Here is a 16,827-nt window from a genome sequence, read left to right as displayed (position 1 = left end):
CCCACCCCCACCAGCATTCAGGCCACAATTCTGTAACGGACAAATCCGCCATAATTCAAGAGAAAACAGTCATTGTAGCTCTTCTCTGCAACCCTTGTAATCGCCAGGTTCACCGGAAAAGCCTTTGCAAATAAACAACTTAGCGAAAACAATTAATGGTGCTGTGGGAAAAGCGATTTAATTTCCTCTCGCGGGCCGACGGACGGAGCACTGAGAAGCTGGACACCTCCTCGGTCACCCTGCCTCATGCCTGAGGCTCAGCATGGCGGCTTTAAGCAAAGAGAGAATGGTTGTTTGTAGCAGAACTGAGATTTTCTCCCAATTTGGATTTAGTCTGGCAGCAGTGAAGGGAAAAGTCCAAGGCTGATAATGTTTTTATAAAAGAAAACACTCTCATGAATGTGTCACGGCTTTAATTCAGTCCGTGCAGGGATGACCTCTGTGACCTCCTTCCCTCCCTTTCTGTCATCATACAGGCATGTTTGCTCTATAAGCACTTAGCAAAAATGAGCACCGTGGTTATCACAGCAGGGATGTTATATCCTGTGTGTTGGGCAATTAACTGAAGCGCTCACTGTTATTTTTTTGTTAATCAGTTCCCCAACATCTGTTTTCTCTTTGACTATACTAAAAGGAATGAATGTGCTGGATGTGATTGTATTTACATTGTATCAATAAATAGTTACACACAAATATGTACTAATTTTTGAGGCCAATATTTGCTATGCTGTTGTATTTGAATGCATTATATGTCAAGGTGTTAATGTGTCATTCTGCCCACCTTGCATGTGTATGGAGCAGAAAAAAATAAATGGACATCTCATAGGTTCATTATGGTAAAATTCAAACATGCAACCATTCCCTATACTTACTTTTGCTGTTCATGGTCTTGGGGGACTGGATATTGTCCAAGCATGTAATAGGCAAGATAGGTACGCCTGAACCATTTGCTTGAGCACTGACTGACAGAAAACACACAGGTAGCTTCCTTTTTCTGCTGTAAAGCACAATCTCTGATAACCAAAATGCCACATTTGGGAGGTTATTTTTACAGCATATGTTTAACTTTTTCTTGAAGCAGGGATAAATCACCTTTCGGTTTTGTTCGTATTCTTCTTCATCTAAGAGCTTTCATGTTGCAGCTCATTCATGAACACAGCACAGTACTCGCCACTTACTCCTCACTTAAGATGCTGATAATCGGTGGCTCCAGATGTCAAACTCAGGTCAGCAAAGATGTTTCTTTTTTCGGCACTAATGACATTCCTCTGTGGTAATCTGAAGTTCTCGGGCAATATTTCGTCAGACCTTCTTAGCTCCCTGAACTTAATGGGAAAGACGTTTTTATCTCTGGTTAAATGCCCCATTCAGCATGTAGCCAAGAGCTGGAATTAGTCCAGACTCCTTCAGCTCCACTCCTGTCTCCAGCTTCACTGCAGGGTACACAACATTAGCAATATTGACAATTTTGATCTGTTCTGGGAGCGAGCTACACTTTTTAAAAGGAACTGTTTACACCTGAAAGGACGAGGTTCTTGTGTGTTGTTTGCCAACATTCTTCACATTGCTATAATTAACCCAGATGTGTCTCTACTATCATCATCCAGTACACTGACACTTGTAGGATAATTTGTTAGAGCTGGTCCACATTAGTGGTTTTCTCTGAATGAATGTGAATCTTTTATGTCTCAGATTACAAAGGTATTGTTTTGAATTAATTCATTAAGTCTTGTGCAGGTGTCCTGTCGCGTCTCCTTACTGCTTATTCTGATGGTCATTTGTGCGAAGCTTCCTCCAACGCCTTAACCTCAAGCTCTTTCACGCAATAACAGCGCTCTGATGGTCAATTCTTTCCACACTATCTGTCTCTCTATCCTTGACCATATTGCTCATCTCAAATAGTGAAAGAAAACACTGAATCCCTCTCCATGTGTCAATGAAAAAACCCAGGTCCTCAAGAGAGAATGTAACTGTAAGTTTCCCTGGACATCCTAAAAAGTCACATGATCCACTATCAGACTGCATTTAAAAAGGCAAGATTTTCATAGTTTAACTTCCAGAAATGCCCATTACTCAAAATGTTATTGATGCTGTTGTGAGCGGTTCCACCAATTACCCTGAATTAGAAGAGGATTTTTTTGAAACTCTTTGTTAAAAAGGTTAACAACATTAAATCTCTGATTGTGTCAGACTCACAGGCCCTAGTATCTCCCCCTGCGTGCAGCCTTTGACACAGTATACCACATCCTTTTACAGCTTTTTGAAACTTGGGTGGGTCTAAAAGGGTCTGCTCTTTAATCATTACATTCATATTTGTCTTTATAGAAACTTTCACAGAGTTCCTCAAGGGTCAGTCTTGGAGCTCCTGTCCATTGACAATGAATAAGCTTAAAAAAAAAAAAAAAAAACTTGGATAGCAACAACTGCAGAGAAGGAAGTCTCATACACAAAAATGAATGCAACTGATTATCTGCAAGATTTTGTAAACTAGATGTGTTTTGCCAACAGGAGCTTAAATTTAAGACATTCCCACCATAGCGTGCTGAAGCATCAGGCGTTCTCAGGATTTAGAGTTCTCAGAACGGATCTGGGTTCAGCAAAGCAAATGGTAACAATAAGACCTTATTCTGCACTTACCACAGAACTCCTCGGATTCACACATGTACGTTCTTCTCCAAGGCACCCTGGCTTGCAGTGTTTAGCTCCCATTGTTAACCCTTAACCAGTGGGAATTGAACAAAATGTCATGAGGACCATCTGTGATCTCTATGATCTGAGCCAAGGAGTCGTAACAAAACTCAGATTAGCCCAGGATCAGCACTTGCTGGTATTTCTGGAATAATGTCAGACAAAGATTATGTTCTCCTTCATGTCTGGTAAAAAAATAAAAATAAAAAAAAAAGACAGGAATGGAAGAAAGCAATACCACACTCATATGAAAAATAAATGATGATAGCGTAATGGAAACATAATGGTAGTGATGCAAATAATGTGCTCCCATTTTGAAAATGGAGTGTATAATGTCCCTGAAAGTCCAGGGTTGGAGGGTAGTAATCATAAAACTTGAACAGAAAAAGGGAAAAATAATTTTTTTTAAAACAGAAGTAGAAGCACAAACAAGGAATTTATCAACAATTTAGATCCAAAGAAAAGTACTTACAACAAAAACAACAGAAATCTAGCTTGCTATAAACAGAAGGAGAAGCCTGTCTAGATGTAGAGTTAATTTAAGCTAAAAATACAAATCAGGAAATAAACACTTGTAAACACCAGTAAGACTGATTTCAGCACACTACAACTGGAGTTAGCACCATGCAGCCTGAACGCTGCCAAATGGCATCACTGGCACCGTCCACATCTCCTCTCCCCGTCTCTGTACTCCCAACCCTGATGAGCAAAGTGGAAACAGCCGCGCTCAACCATCCGCTGCAGGTGATAAGTGCTCACTCATCACAGTTCAAAGGGCTAATTGTTGTCATTAATTGATAATACGAGTGAAGTAAAACCAGGTGTTTGCTGTGCACAGGCACAACAAACATCAGCTGGCTCTGGCTGCACAACATCAGTTACCATCTGTTATGGCTTTGAATATTAAAGCAGTTTTAGAAAAAGGTATCAGCTGTTTTCAGGTTTTCAAGTTTTCAATTTCATTGTTCAGTTTCAGTGGCTGTGAATCTGAATTCAGTAGAAAAACAAGACAAACAAAACAAAACTTTTGAATAAGGTCAGTTCAGCCACTTAAATACATTGCCATATTCATTGAGTTTATAATTGCAATTATCTATCTCTGTGTATATCTTCATCGTGCCATTTGGTGACCATTACTTTTGAAAAACGGTCTTTTCATCTATAAATGGAGCGCGGAGATTCTATCAGCATGGTAAACAAAGCACCTGGATGCCAACTGTTGCCAGTATATTTGAACAGCAGTAGAGCTATTGCCGTTGGCCTAAGTACACATCCACTCAAAGGGCTGCCCTTTACTGAACTTTGCCTTCTGGGAAATTCTGTAATGAAAGCAAACCTCCTATGTAGCTTTGTGTGCTTGGCGTGTCCGTGCAGGTGTTATTGGAGCCGTGCCATCACGAATAAACAAAAATACAGCATTGTTTAAAGCCTCCAGGTGATATGCCCTCACCTCATCACCTCACTGTTTTCTTTGTCTTTCACCACGTAGTGCAAGCTCGTTTAACTCTGGACCCCGCTGCTGGCTCCAAATCTACAAAGCTATGTTCAGAGATGCTGAGAAAAACAGTTTTATTTGCGGTCGCTAAAGTATGATGAAAGTTGTGAGGTAAAAGAGACTCTTTCAGATCATCCAGTTCACTTTCATAATTCAAGACTCACAAGACTGCACTTGAGTACAAGCTTGTGAACTCAGCACGTAGTCAGAAGTACCATAGAAATTTTTATTCCAGTAGTTAATTTTCTTCCTTAGTTCACCTCTCAGTGTTTATGGAGAACATAGCTGCAGGATTTGTTGTTATGTTTTCAAGGACTATGGTTAAAAAAAGGAAAAAAATGTAAGCAAACAGCTCTCTACCAGGCTTTGTTATTGGCCCTGGAATAAAAACACTGATACAAGATGGCCTGATAGTTCAGTCATTTTTAATAAGTGCTGCACTTATGTAACAGGCAGGGCTCTATTGTCTGGCTGCAACAATGTGTTAATAACATACTACTGAAAACTGTATTTTCTGAATACATTACTGTACCAACAAACTCTGCCATTTAATAGCTACGTGTGCCTCAGGCTTGTTTGAGCAGCTCACATATCCCTCTTCAGTATCCTGAATGTTCTGTGGAACTGGGGCAGTGTATGTATTTATTTATTTATTTATTAGTAGTGTCAATCCGTGCGAAATCAGAAATTTTCCAGGGATGCTCTGGCTCATAGGTCTGACTATCCGTCTCATGGGGTTCATCACTGGCAGATTCTGTTTACTTTAAATGTCAAGTTGCTCATGTATCATGTATTATAAACTGATATAGTAATACTGTGTTGAATTGAAACCACCTAAGTTGTACCTGGTATTGTATAAGTTTACTTAAATATGTTGAAATTATGTTTTTTATTTGTTCTTGGTGGTGTTAGATATCAAAAAAGCACTCAATGTATAATAAAGTAATTATACTATATTTATATTTACATGTAAATGTACAACAAATACAAAAAACAAATACATGTTATCTTAGTAAAACTACACACAATGTTTATCAGTGATAATATCATGAAGTTATGGTACTTCAAAATAAATATTATGCATTTCGCTGTTTATCATTTCCGTCTCGTACATCACTACATCGTTACATTGGTGGATCTTTTATCTATAAAACTAGAGCTTATTTGGTCTTATGTCATTTGTTAAATATGAACTGCATTACTGCGAACATAAAACCTGAGTCAAATCTAGAAATGTTATTTTCAGTGATAAATTAAGACTGTGAAATTTAAACCTAGAATTTCTCTATTACAAAACCTGCTTTTTAACCAGCTGGGCCATAAGATCATGTTCAGCTACAGCAGCTCTCACACACAGGGCAACAGAATCTGATGTAGCTCAACCAGTTTTGGTAGAGCTACATCAGCTCAGTAACAGGTCATTGTTTTTAGGAAATGTGATATACATACGTTTTGTATAATTTGTATATTTTGCTATCTTGAGTTTATGTGGCCTTTTAAACAAACAGACAATCACATTCAACGTCAAGACGTTGAGAGCATCATATGAAATATAAAGTCTTGATCCCGGTAACTTTGAGCTTTCCTTTTCCTCCCTGAAGCAAGTCAGTGCATATGTACTCAGTTCCCTTTGCTCAATGGCACTTTGGTAGGATTACAAACCTGCAGCCTAATAACCATCCCACTGTCACACAGTGAACTGCCACATCAGTGGCTCCTCCCTCCAGAAAGTATTAAATTCTGCTCTTTGGAATCCATATACAAAAGATTCAATCAGCCTGATAGAGCTGACTCAATTTCTTTCTCATACCAAACCCCACAGATTTTAAAATTAGATACATCAGAACCGCTTTCTGCTACAGATTAGATTTTTGATCGCCATAGCAACTGGGAGGAAATTGCTATTTCTCGCTTTTATCTTTGTTATGACTATGGTTGTATAATGATCGTCGCCCAGCCAGTGTTACACTGCCAAGCAATGGGCTGAACATGAAAAAAACTTAGCAATCCTAATGAAAAGTAATAACTGCACTCTGGTTTGCTTGTTTAGCTTGATTAACTATCACACATCATGAGTCAACATAACATTAATCCCATGTGCTTTGGCATTAGTAAATCTTAGCCCGTCACCAAATTAAAATAAAGTTTTTGGATGATGAAATTCCGTATAACTCATATTGTAAATGAGTCCATGTTTCAAAGAGAGCTGGCAAACTGAGCTGTGAAGATAATCTAATCTAATAATAAATTAACGAGAAAGCATCCAGCCCAGAATAACAAAACGAAAAAAGAAAAACTCTCCTTGTCTTCCTGACGATTTCTTTCTAACACCTCAGAAAGATTGTAAACGGCAGATCTACCACACCATGATTCTCCTTCCTGTACGACTGGATTGAATGAATGAAAACAACGTGATTCTATGAATTTCTGTCTGAATTAAATACACGTGTGTGTGTGTGTGTGTGTGTGTGTGTGTGTGTGTGTGTGTGTGGAGGTTGAGTTTTACTGTGGTTAAGGCCTTGAAATATTGAATGAATAAAACATTTCATGAAAAAATATTTTCTGTATTGAAAGACAGCATTGGAAAAACTATTAGTACTAACACTATATTAAACCAACTTTCTCAATGGAAAGTTTGACTTGAACGGATATGTTTGTTTTTGTCATCATCAGAATGTGATTCATAGGACTTTGGATAGTTCACTCAGTATAAAGCTTCATAATAAGAACTGTCTCCCTGAAAAGACACTTTCTAGACAGGATGGATTTGTTTGACACCAATAAAGAGTGCATGTCAGACTGCATTCATCCAGTTCACCCAAACATACAATAAAAAATGATGAAAACTCTCCTGGATTTAAAAGATTTAGAGATGTTGGTCTGAAAGAAAGCAGAGGTAAAAGCAGAGGTCAAAACATAAAATGTGTTTTTCTCCTTGAAAGTGTCAAACCAGATAACTGAAATGTTGGACACGGTAAATTGAAAATTTAAAAGCTTATTCAGATGATTTGTATGAGTGTTCATCTTAACAACTTCCAACGCCCATGATACAAGAGAAACTGCCCTCTGCAGAACAACAACAGCAGTGATGTTCAAAATGCTCACAACAACCTCTGTTTATGTTTTCCTCAAGCAGCCTTCAGTGGTTCGAATATTGACTGTGTTCTCTTGAAGGTGGATGTAGCAGGATGTTGTTAACCAACACAAAATCTCTTTGGTACAATGTCAGATTGAAGGGGTTGAATTCAGAGCATGTGATGATTAGCAGACACTGTGTGGATTAAACCTGATTTAAGCCTGAATTTTGCCTCCACTCCGAAATCCACAGCATCTCCTGTCCTCATGTCAGACTCTTTGAACTGCACCTTGTGTGGTATCGGTGTGAGAGCGGATGTATGAATATGTGAAAGAGCATATTCTAGATTATCCATATTTTATTAATGAAAAGTACAAGATGAGTAAAACACAGTCTAGAAACCAGAAACAGCTGTTTGTGTCACTTCTCTGATCAACACTCAGCACTGACATAATTTGATCACGAAGAAGCTGTCACAAACTTTATGTGGCACGATGGGATAGCGAACAAAGTATTGAACCTCAATACGTTTTTGATAGAAAGATGGAAACCAATCGCTGAATATGAAAAACTGTCAAATACTGAAAGCAGGGATCAAAAATCTGGTCAGATTTGAAAATTTGTGACTTTGATAAGAGAGTTCCCGTTTTAAGCAGATGCTTAACAGCTGTTTATGTTTAGACAACAGTTAACACTTAAAATGCTTTTGTGAAATTGATTTGCAGAAAATCAGGTTTATATTTCTCAGAGCCAGAAAAAGTTCTGTTTTGGTATTGGCACCAAAACTGAGGCATCGTATCGACACTAGTGTCTAAAAATGATAAAAAGCTAAATTAATTTTAACGCAACTTGTTAAATGACTGGATGTTTGCATTTAAAAATATCAAACGTTTAGGCAGAGTCCACATTTCAAAGTTGGTGAAAAGGACAGTAACAATCTCTGCTCCAGCTAGAGTTTGATATTCAAAAGTGATGTGTGATTATTGTGTGTGTCTGTGTAGATGCAGCATGTGTTGACAGTGTGTTACTGCTGTGGAAATAACTGTAGCAGAAAGTAGTAAAATGCATGAAAAAGGATATAAAGAAGAATAGATTATTATATAATAAAAATTATGAAATTAAATAATAAATAGAATGGAAATGCATTGATAAGAAAAATTTAAGGAAAACTTTGCATTCAGAACACTGACAAGATGTGATGTGATCTGAAATGAGTAAAGACTCATGTTTGCATCCTGTTCTGCCAGTTAATTGAAACCTCAAAGCAAACAGCCACTCACGTCTGAAAACCCGCCCTTCCTCAGCGCAGGCTCCTCAGCTGCCCGTGCTGTACACATTCCAGTCTGATTGGCTTAGCTGTTGGCCCAGAGCCCAAAGGGTGTCTCTATAAAACTCCCCATGTGCTGAAAGCCAGAGTCAGAAAGCAAAAGGGGAACTCTGAAACTCACAGCGTGTTAACAGGAAGACTGATTTCTATCTGAAGAGCTGCAACTGAGAGCGCTGGAAAATGTGTAAAGGATTAGCTGCTTTACCCCAGTCCTGCCTGGAAAGGTGAGACCTGCATCATCACATTACATTTCCTGTCACATCCTCATGATGTCTTCCTCCCTGATGTTGAAGTTTGAATATATTTCAAACCTCTTAAGATCAAAAGATTTAAAAACACAAATTGTAAATCCATGTTGCCGTCATTCACAGGTGAACCTAAAGACTTGGAGGTCATTTTTGTGAACTTTTTACTTTTTAAAATGAGTTGTGTGTTTTGTGGAAATCCTTTTAACAAACTTTTTGACCTGGACAGCAATATTCCCTCTGTGTTATAGCAATGTTTATGTTAACTTGGATGTTTTATGCTTTATATTTTTACAATAGCTTGAGCTCATACTCATGAGAATCAGAAAAGCTTGTTTTGCTCATGCACTTAAACCTGAGTGAGGTGAGGTCAGAGAGGTATCTGGTTACACTGAGGTAACTCTGGTCCAAACACAACAACAATATATAAAATACTTTCACCATTGGTTCAAAAATTTGATTTTGTTCTTGATCCAAACACAAAACAGTGAGTGTAACAAGTGTTACCTGATGCAACTATATAGCTGGATAATGTCATAAAAAATATTTCCATTTTGTTTTGGTTTCATGGTTTTTTTTTCTCCCTCTGCTGCCTCTTTATTAAGTTCTAAATTAGATTCATCAGCCATCTGAAATGCTGATGAATTTAACCTCAGTGTCTTGTATAAATATGGTTGTGTTGGAAAGAGGAGGGTAAATATCATCGCAGCAGACTTTGTCACACAAGCCCTTTCCTCCCTCTTCTGCTTTCTGTCATCCAGGGCCAAGGAGATCAAGCTGAAATTGGGAGTTTTACTGCAGAAGCCGGAAAATGCCATCGACCTCATCATCCCCTACCCGGAGAAGACCGAGAAGAAGCCGGAGAAGCTGCAGAAGTGAGTGTTTCTGGATGTCTGTCTGTGGAGGTGGTGGATGTTTTTCCTGAGTGTTAGCCAGATAACTGATGGGCAGAGCCCTGAGCGCGAACATCATGTTGATTTTATTAGAAATTGCCACAGAAGACAGAGAAATCGATTACATGTGATGGATACCCTCATCTAAAATATACTCTTACCTTACCCTCCCTCAAAAAGGCTGCACAATAGATGATAGATAACAGCTATCTCCTTTACGCACCACTCATTGGTCTTTCCTTCTACCTTTCAAACTTAAAAAAACTTAAAAAACGGAGAATGTTTCTAAATCTGCAGCTCAGGCTCAGAATTATACTTTCTTCTTATCAACCCCTCCTTTTAAATTATTCAGAGTTTCGTCCCAGTGTCGAAAAGCTTCCCACAACTGGTCTGACACATATACAGCCCCAGATGCAATCTATTCTCAGTGGATGTTTTCCAGAAACTGATATCAAAAGGATGCAGTCCGGCTTTGTGAGACTAGAGTCGTGAATCAAAAGTGTATTTGAATATTTATCACTTGTTGTTTGAAGCTTTTCAGCAACAGTGACGTAGAGGATCACTTACATCCTCTGTCGGCTCGACTTAATGGTTGGTAATAATGAAAGAATGTCATAGATTATATAATTAAAGACTCGTTTATGGTCTAAATCAAAGAAAGTTGGTTTTCGTTTTGGGTGAGAATGTGTCGATGAATAATAAAATAAAAGACGTTTATCATACGCTTCTTACTGTTTAATTTTTTTCCACACAAAAAAATCATTTTAAATCTTAAGAGTATTTTCACCAGTCAGTCGTCACATTGTGCTGATGAGTCTGATGTTCTGTATGAGCAGCTTACTGATAAAACTACAAACTTTTGGCAGTTTAAAGTGCAAGTTTCATATAGCATCCGAGGATAAACACAGATTAAACTCCTTATATTTCCCCACAGGCGGAGTAAAATTCTGCATTTTTTTTTGTTAGCTTGTGTTTGAAACTGCCATCCAGGACTTGGGTTGTAGATACTTGCAGACGTTTCACCTCTTCTTGAAGCCTCTTCGGTGAAACTTCAAATATCTACCACCCGAGTCCAGTTGCCCTGGATTCTGCTGTTTCTTCTTGGACGTGTCAACTGTCATGATACTTTGAACCGGTTTTGCTGAACTGAGGTACTTTGTGTGCAGGCCTGCTCCCGAGGAGGCTGCTCAGTGGCGTGAGAGTCTGGACCGAGTCCTGAACAACAGCTGTAGGTTTACCTCCCTTACCCTTTCTCTCTTGTACTTACTCTCTCACATACACAACCGCACACACAAAACGCACACTTATTTATTTCACTTACTGTGGGTTTACATTGACTTACATGAATTCCCTGGAGACTTACCCTAACCTAAACAACAACCTGTCTGTCTGGGCTTCACTCTTACCCTAACTGTAACCAAAAAAAAAGGGAACTAGAGTCCCTGTATGATTAATAAAAGTTCAGAGTAACTGGATTTTAATTGTATCTCATTATCTCACAGACTTAATCAGCCACTTTTCAAGAGAGGTACAGCTTCAGATTGAAAGTATTTTGTCCTTTGTGTAATGTGACTGAAAACACCTCCTTTCTATATAGCATGATTAAAGCACGTTAACAATTTAAAAGTTTTAATCTTAATATATTCTTGAGTAAACATTTTCACATTATTCTAAAAACCTTATAAACCAACTCACATAAAAAATATTTTGTTAGACTAGTTGAATATCTTCTTCTTTTTCTACAGCGATGCCATTTATACTCACCAGCTTTTTAAAAATAGCTGACAGAGTCAGTTACCTCCTCATAAATGAGACACCTCCTTGTTAAAATCCAACAATAGACTACTACTTTGTGTTGCATTTTGTGCAAAGTGGCTATTGTGCGCATTCTGCCTGCTTTGCTGTTTTCCACAAAAAAAAATAAACAATATAAAGAGCATCATTATTTCCTACTCTCCAAAGCCGTGGTCGTGGCCATTATGTAACAGCTGGCACTTCAGCCTGAGTTTAACCAGAGGAGAAAACATGCCTTCCCTGAGCTCTGGTGCCTGTCCAGCAGACTGTTTAAACAGGTACAGGACACCTGCGGGTACGGTTTCCATGACAACAATGTGGCTTGTGTGCTCTTTTTTATTTATATATACATATAATATCTTAAATATACATGTGCCTAAAATGTTTAATTACGTAATAAAGATAATGATGGTGAAAAAGGAAAAAAACAAATATGTCTGCTAGAGTGGCTTTAGCTGCTCTATTCCACAGCTTAACTAAACTTCAGCTCTCTTCAATCAATATCCAATATCCAACATTCAGTCTGAAACATGAAGTAAGAGGTGTTTTGTTATGTATTTTTTTAGGAGATAAGGTGACACTACATTAACATGGTGTAAACCAGACACCAACCACTGGCTCCACTGTTTACTTGACAAAGTGCACAGAAAGCCTGACAGCCAGCAAGACTGATGATTAACTCTAATGGTTAATGGTATTTAGTGTGACGTGTAAACTATCCTGCTAATAAGTCACTTAAGTTGGCCCTGCGCATGAAAACACCCGAGTACAGACGTTACTGACCGGCTGATGCATGTGAGCGGAGAGACATGTTCTCTGCAGAGCTCAGTGGGTGGCAAAAAGACCTTTCTAAGTGGCTCCTTCAGCCAATTCTAGGACAGAGAGATGTATGCTCCTCCTGTGTTTGCATGCCTGAATGCATATGTATCGGTCCACAGAGGTTATGTGTGTTATGTTAACATCTCCAGAGAGAAGACTAAATGATTCCAACAACGCTGATTTATTGCATGGTTGCTGCAAACTGCAGCGCCGTGATTATTTATCTACATGAGACTTTACATTAACATTATTCTTCCTTGTTAATTCCCATGGGAGTCTCACTGAGTTATTACCTCTCAGATGTAGAACCACTCCCACCCCCAACTCATCCTCCACTTTAAAGTAAAGTTGCATAATGCAATGTACATTATGCAATGTACATTATGCAACAAGAAACACATAATGCATGCTTATGCTCACACATAAAGCCTGTACTTGTAAATTTACGTTAATTTAATTTTCAAGTTGATGTCTGTACAGCTTTTAATTACAAGAATGCTTCGGTGTTTCATCATTGGAAAGATTACACCAACTGTCTGACCTGTTAGAGGCAGTGCAGTTAATTAAAACTTAAATAAAACTAATTTAAACTCACATGAACATCTAGTTGAATCCTGCTGACATCGAAAGGTTGGTTGCTGCAGCCTTGATACACAAACAGCTTGTCATTAGTGCTTGTGCGTGTGTGCTTCCCTTTTTGTGTGTCCTTGTACTGAAGGTCTTTCAAAAAAAAAAGAAAGAGAGCAGCAGTTTGATTGCGACTCAGTGCTATTCTGAACCGAACTAGCCATTTAGATTGCAGATAAAAAAGCCTGAGGCCATAGCAGAACGCTTATCATCTGGAGCACATGCTCAGTCAGACAATGGGACCTTTTCACTGGCATTGTGTTAAATTACAATGAGTGGGTGTTTCATCGAGCTTCAATTTTGGATGCTTATTTTGGATGTTTTTAAATGAAACTTTAGTTACTGTTTGTCACACTTTTGACATTTCCAAAAGGTTGTTGTTGTTTTGTTTTTTTGTCCATTGAAATTTAGTTTGAATATTTTGAATAAATGTATTTTTATTTCTATAATCCTTTGAGACGTTTTAAAAGGTCCCATATTTTACACTTTTCCTGTGTTTTATTGAAGTTCTGATATCCGTAAGAGGATATACTTGTGGTTTTAAGTAGCAAAAACCATCTCAATGTACCGTAGTTTGTCTCTGGAGCTCTAGCAACAACAGGTCAGTCAGCCAATTAGAAGAGTCTCTGAGCTGTCTTCTGATTGGCTGTGATTAAACTGAAATATCGCAGATTTCAGGTAAACACTCAGAAAATCCAAATCCTAAGAGGCTGGATAGTGGGTCCAGGCTTGGAGCATGGCTGGTTACAGGAAGTCCTAAAGGCTGAGCACATTGATAGAACCTAGACCAGCTTTATAATCTAAAAACATATGGACATCTACCTTCAAACACTAGGGACCGTTTAAAGATGTCTCTAGACATTTTCATTCCCTTTATGTTGTGCATACATATTCCTCTATCTCATTGCACTCTCTGCAATAAAAACATGAAACCTGTGTGGTGTAGTCACCATGTGATAATGTTAATTATGCTTTTCCCGCCGATTCACTTCTGTGAACCAGGTAATAAAAGCTTTTAAACATGGATGTGTTTGAAATAACGTCTTCTTGGTGTTTGGTGTGAGTTATAAATGTTCCGTAATGGCTTTGTTCAAACATGACAGGGCTCTTATGAAAAGAGCTACAATACTCACGTGATGTTTGACATTTAAGTTTGCAAGAGGCAGCTGTCAGGTTTCTCACAAAGGGATGGATTCTAAAACATATTTTGCCACTGAAATCTTTCTTGAGGATCACATCATCTTCTGAATGGTGGAAGTTTCTTACCACTTTCATCTTTTATTACAGAGAGTATAAATGAAAAACACCATGGGTTGTGACTCACATTGAATTCCTTTTTGCTCGTGTGCTGTATAAAAAGAGTTTTGCTAAATAGTCATAGCAGTTGGCGTGGATGAAAGCAATTATTTAGAGAGGGAGACAGATGGTCTGACGGTAATTGTGGTTTTCTCATTATCCAGATTTGAAGTTGAATGAAAAATGTCATTGTGACTTTAATGGAGAGGTGACTCAGAACTTTTCATGCATGTGTTTTAATGATCCTGAATAAGCCTCTATGTTCTATTATCTATTCATCTCTATATCTGTTCATCTCTTTATCTGACATCCTCCCTCCTGTCTCCGTCAGATGGTCTGTCTGCCTTCCGCAGCTTCCTGCAGTCCGAGTTCAGCGATGAGAACATCGAGTTCTGGATGGCCTGCGAGGACTTCAAGAAGACCAAGAACCCTGTGAAGATGGCCGCCAAGGCCAAGAAGATCTATGAAGACTTCATCCAGTCTGAGGGACCCAGAGAGGTCAGGGACTCCTCTGGCTTCCCCCCTTTCTTTAATTATTTGAGATCCACAAAGAATGCAGTAGTTCACCAAGTCAGTCACATGTAGTGTGCTTTACATGATGCATACCAATGTTTCAGTTCAGTTAATATACAGTCACTGAAACTGGTTCACCCATCAATTGGCTGCAATCTCACACTTTAAAGACCAGTACAAGGAGAGATGACCTAAATTCTGCAACTGCAACTGCTGCAACTAACCACAGATACAAAACAATTCAATGTATGCAGATGCATACATTTTCAATATATTTTGATCAGTTAAGGTCAAATCTGTTTCTAAATTGTAGACTTCTGCATGCTGAATCCATATTAATTGAACAATGCCCATTGCCCTCAGTATGTTGGCAATGCATGAAAGCAGGGATTTCGTCAACAAGGTACGAAGAGTAACATAGTCTGAATTTTAACCCATTTCACATTTCAACGTGTATTCAAAATAAAAAAAACAAGTCATTGGAGACAAGCTTGGTGGAAACTGTTAAAGAGTCTTTATCTCCTCAGTGAAATACAGACGTGCTTGAGTGTAAACAGATGAGGTTACTCACAGAGAATGTACTAAGACTCTGCACGCCAGTGAACATGCACCGGTAACCTACACACAGACACACACATGCTTAAAGCATTTACTGAAGTAATACCATCTTGGGTTCAGGAGTTGACTTCTAAAGGGTTCCTGTCACTGAATCACAGTTATCTGATGGCTTCAGTTATTATAGTTTTGCAAATTTAAAGGAATGGTTCGACATTTGCAGGAAACAGTCATTTGTTTTCTTCCCAAGAGTTAGATGAGAAGATTGATACCACTCTCATGTTTGTACGGTAATTATGAAGCTACCACCTGCAACCAGTTATGTTACGGCTACGGCAATAAAATACAGCTTGATATTATAGATTTATGCATGAATAAGTACAAACACTCATAAAGGACCATTTGGATTTGGATGACCTGGTAGCCTAGGGATTAAAGGCACTATCAATATAAGCATTAACAGTTGTTCACTTACCAGTCTTGCTGAGAGCTTCAGCCATCATTGCGTTGACAAGACAAGAGATTAAGAAACACTGCCTCCTCAGGACAGATTGGATGCTACAGTGACTCGTTATCAGAACGTGAGAACAGGCCTACCAGGCTAGTTTGTTAGCATGCTAACTTCAGAAGAACAAAAGAAGTGATAAAAGTAAAACAAGAGCCTTGCATTCCACAGCTGGAGATAGATCTTGGCGAGTAAAGGATTGAAGTTTGATGCTGAACTCATGCTAATGCTAACGTTGGCTATGTAGCAATAGCCAAACTTACAAACAGCTCCTTTAAGGCACTGATCAGGGACAGCAGTGTTCAAGTCTGGCTGGAAACCTTGTGTTCATGTTATTCTCCCCTCATTTCTGTCATCTCTCAAGAACCAAAAGTGCCAGTACATTAGTCAGTTGTGGTTTCATTTATGGCAAACAGTGCACATTTTACTGCTAATATTTGTTTTCTTTCATTATTTTTCCATTTACTATTACTTAAGCAAACAATTTGAGTGTTTTTCCCCCTTCGCAAAAACTTAAATTTATTGTAGCTCAGAATTTACATTTAATTGCTGAGTGAGTAGACATTTGGGCTCTGGTACGTCTTTTTCTTGGAACAGTCCTCTTGCATACAGGATGTGATGTAGTTTGTTATGATTATTCTAAATGAAATACAAACAATGGGCTGAATCATTAAATAGTAATATAAAATATTATGGGATTATAAGGATGATGAATCATCATCCTCATCTTCAATCTCTTGCCTCTTAATTGTATGTACTGTAACAGCAAGTCTTGTCTTCCTTCCACCACAGGTGAACATTGATCACTCCACCAAGGATGTGACCCTGAGAAACCTGGTGGACCTCTCCCCTGTGACCTTTGACCTGGCCCAGAAGAGGATCTACGCCCTGATGGAAAAGGACTCCTTTGGCCGTTTCCTCCGGTCCGAGCAGTACCAGGAGCTCCTGGTCAACTAAGCCAGAGCAGGAAAGCTGAGGAGTCGAGGGGGGGGGG

General features: G+C 38.7%; 1 protein-coding gene across 1 annotated transcript; it reads left to right on the top strand.

Annotated features, from left to right (window-relative positions):
* Window positions 1-8,658: 8,658 nt before the first annotated feature.
* LOC111671675 (regulator of G protein signaling 5-like) lies at window positions 8,659-16,821 on the top strand. Its single transcript, XM_023428834.2, has 5 exons — window positions 8,659-8,810; window positions 9,593-9,706; window positions 10,891-10,952; window positions 14,592-14,758; window positions 16,626-16,821. Exons 1-5 carry the CDS (start codon window positions 8,767-8,769, stop codon window positions 16,788-16,790), a joined length of 552 nt encoding a protein of 183 aa, XP_023284602.1. The 5' UTR covers window positions 8,659-8,766; the 3' UTR covers window positions 16,791-16,821.
* The last annotated feature ends 6 nt before the right edge of the window (window positions 16,822-16,827 follow it).

This window comes from Seriola lalandi, unplaced genomic scaffold, assembly GCF_002814215.2.
Source record: "Seriola lalandi dorsalis isolate HSWRI2012SDOR001 ecotype SW California unplaced genomic scaffold, Sedor1 jcf7180002054885, whole genome shotgun sequence".
In the NCBI taxonomy this organism is placed as follows: domain Eukaryota; kingdom Metazoa; phylum Chordata; class Actinopteri; order Carangiformes; family Carangidae; genus Seriola; species Seriola lalandi.
This window is presented reverse-complemented; position numbering and strand designations above follow the sequence as displayed.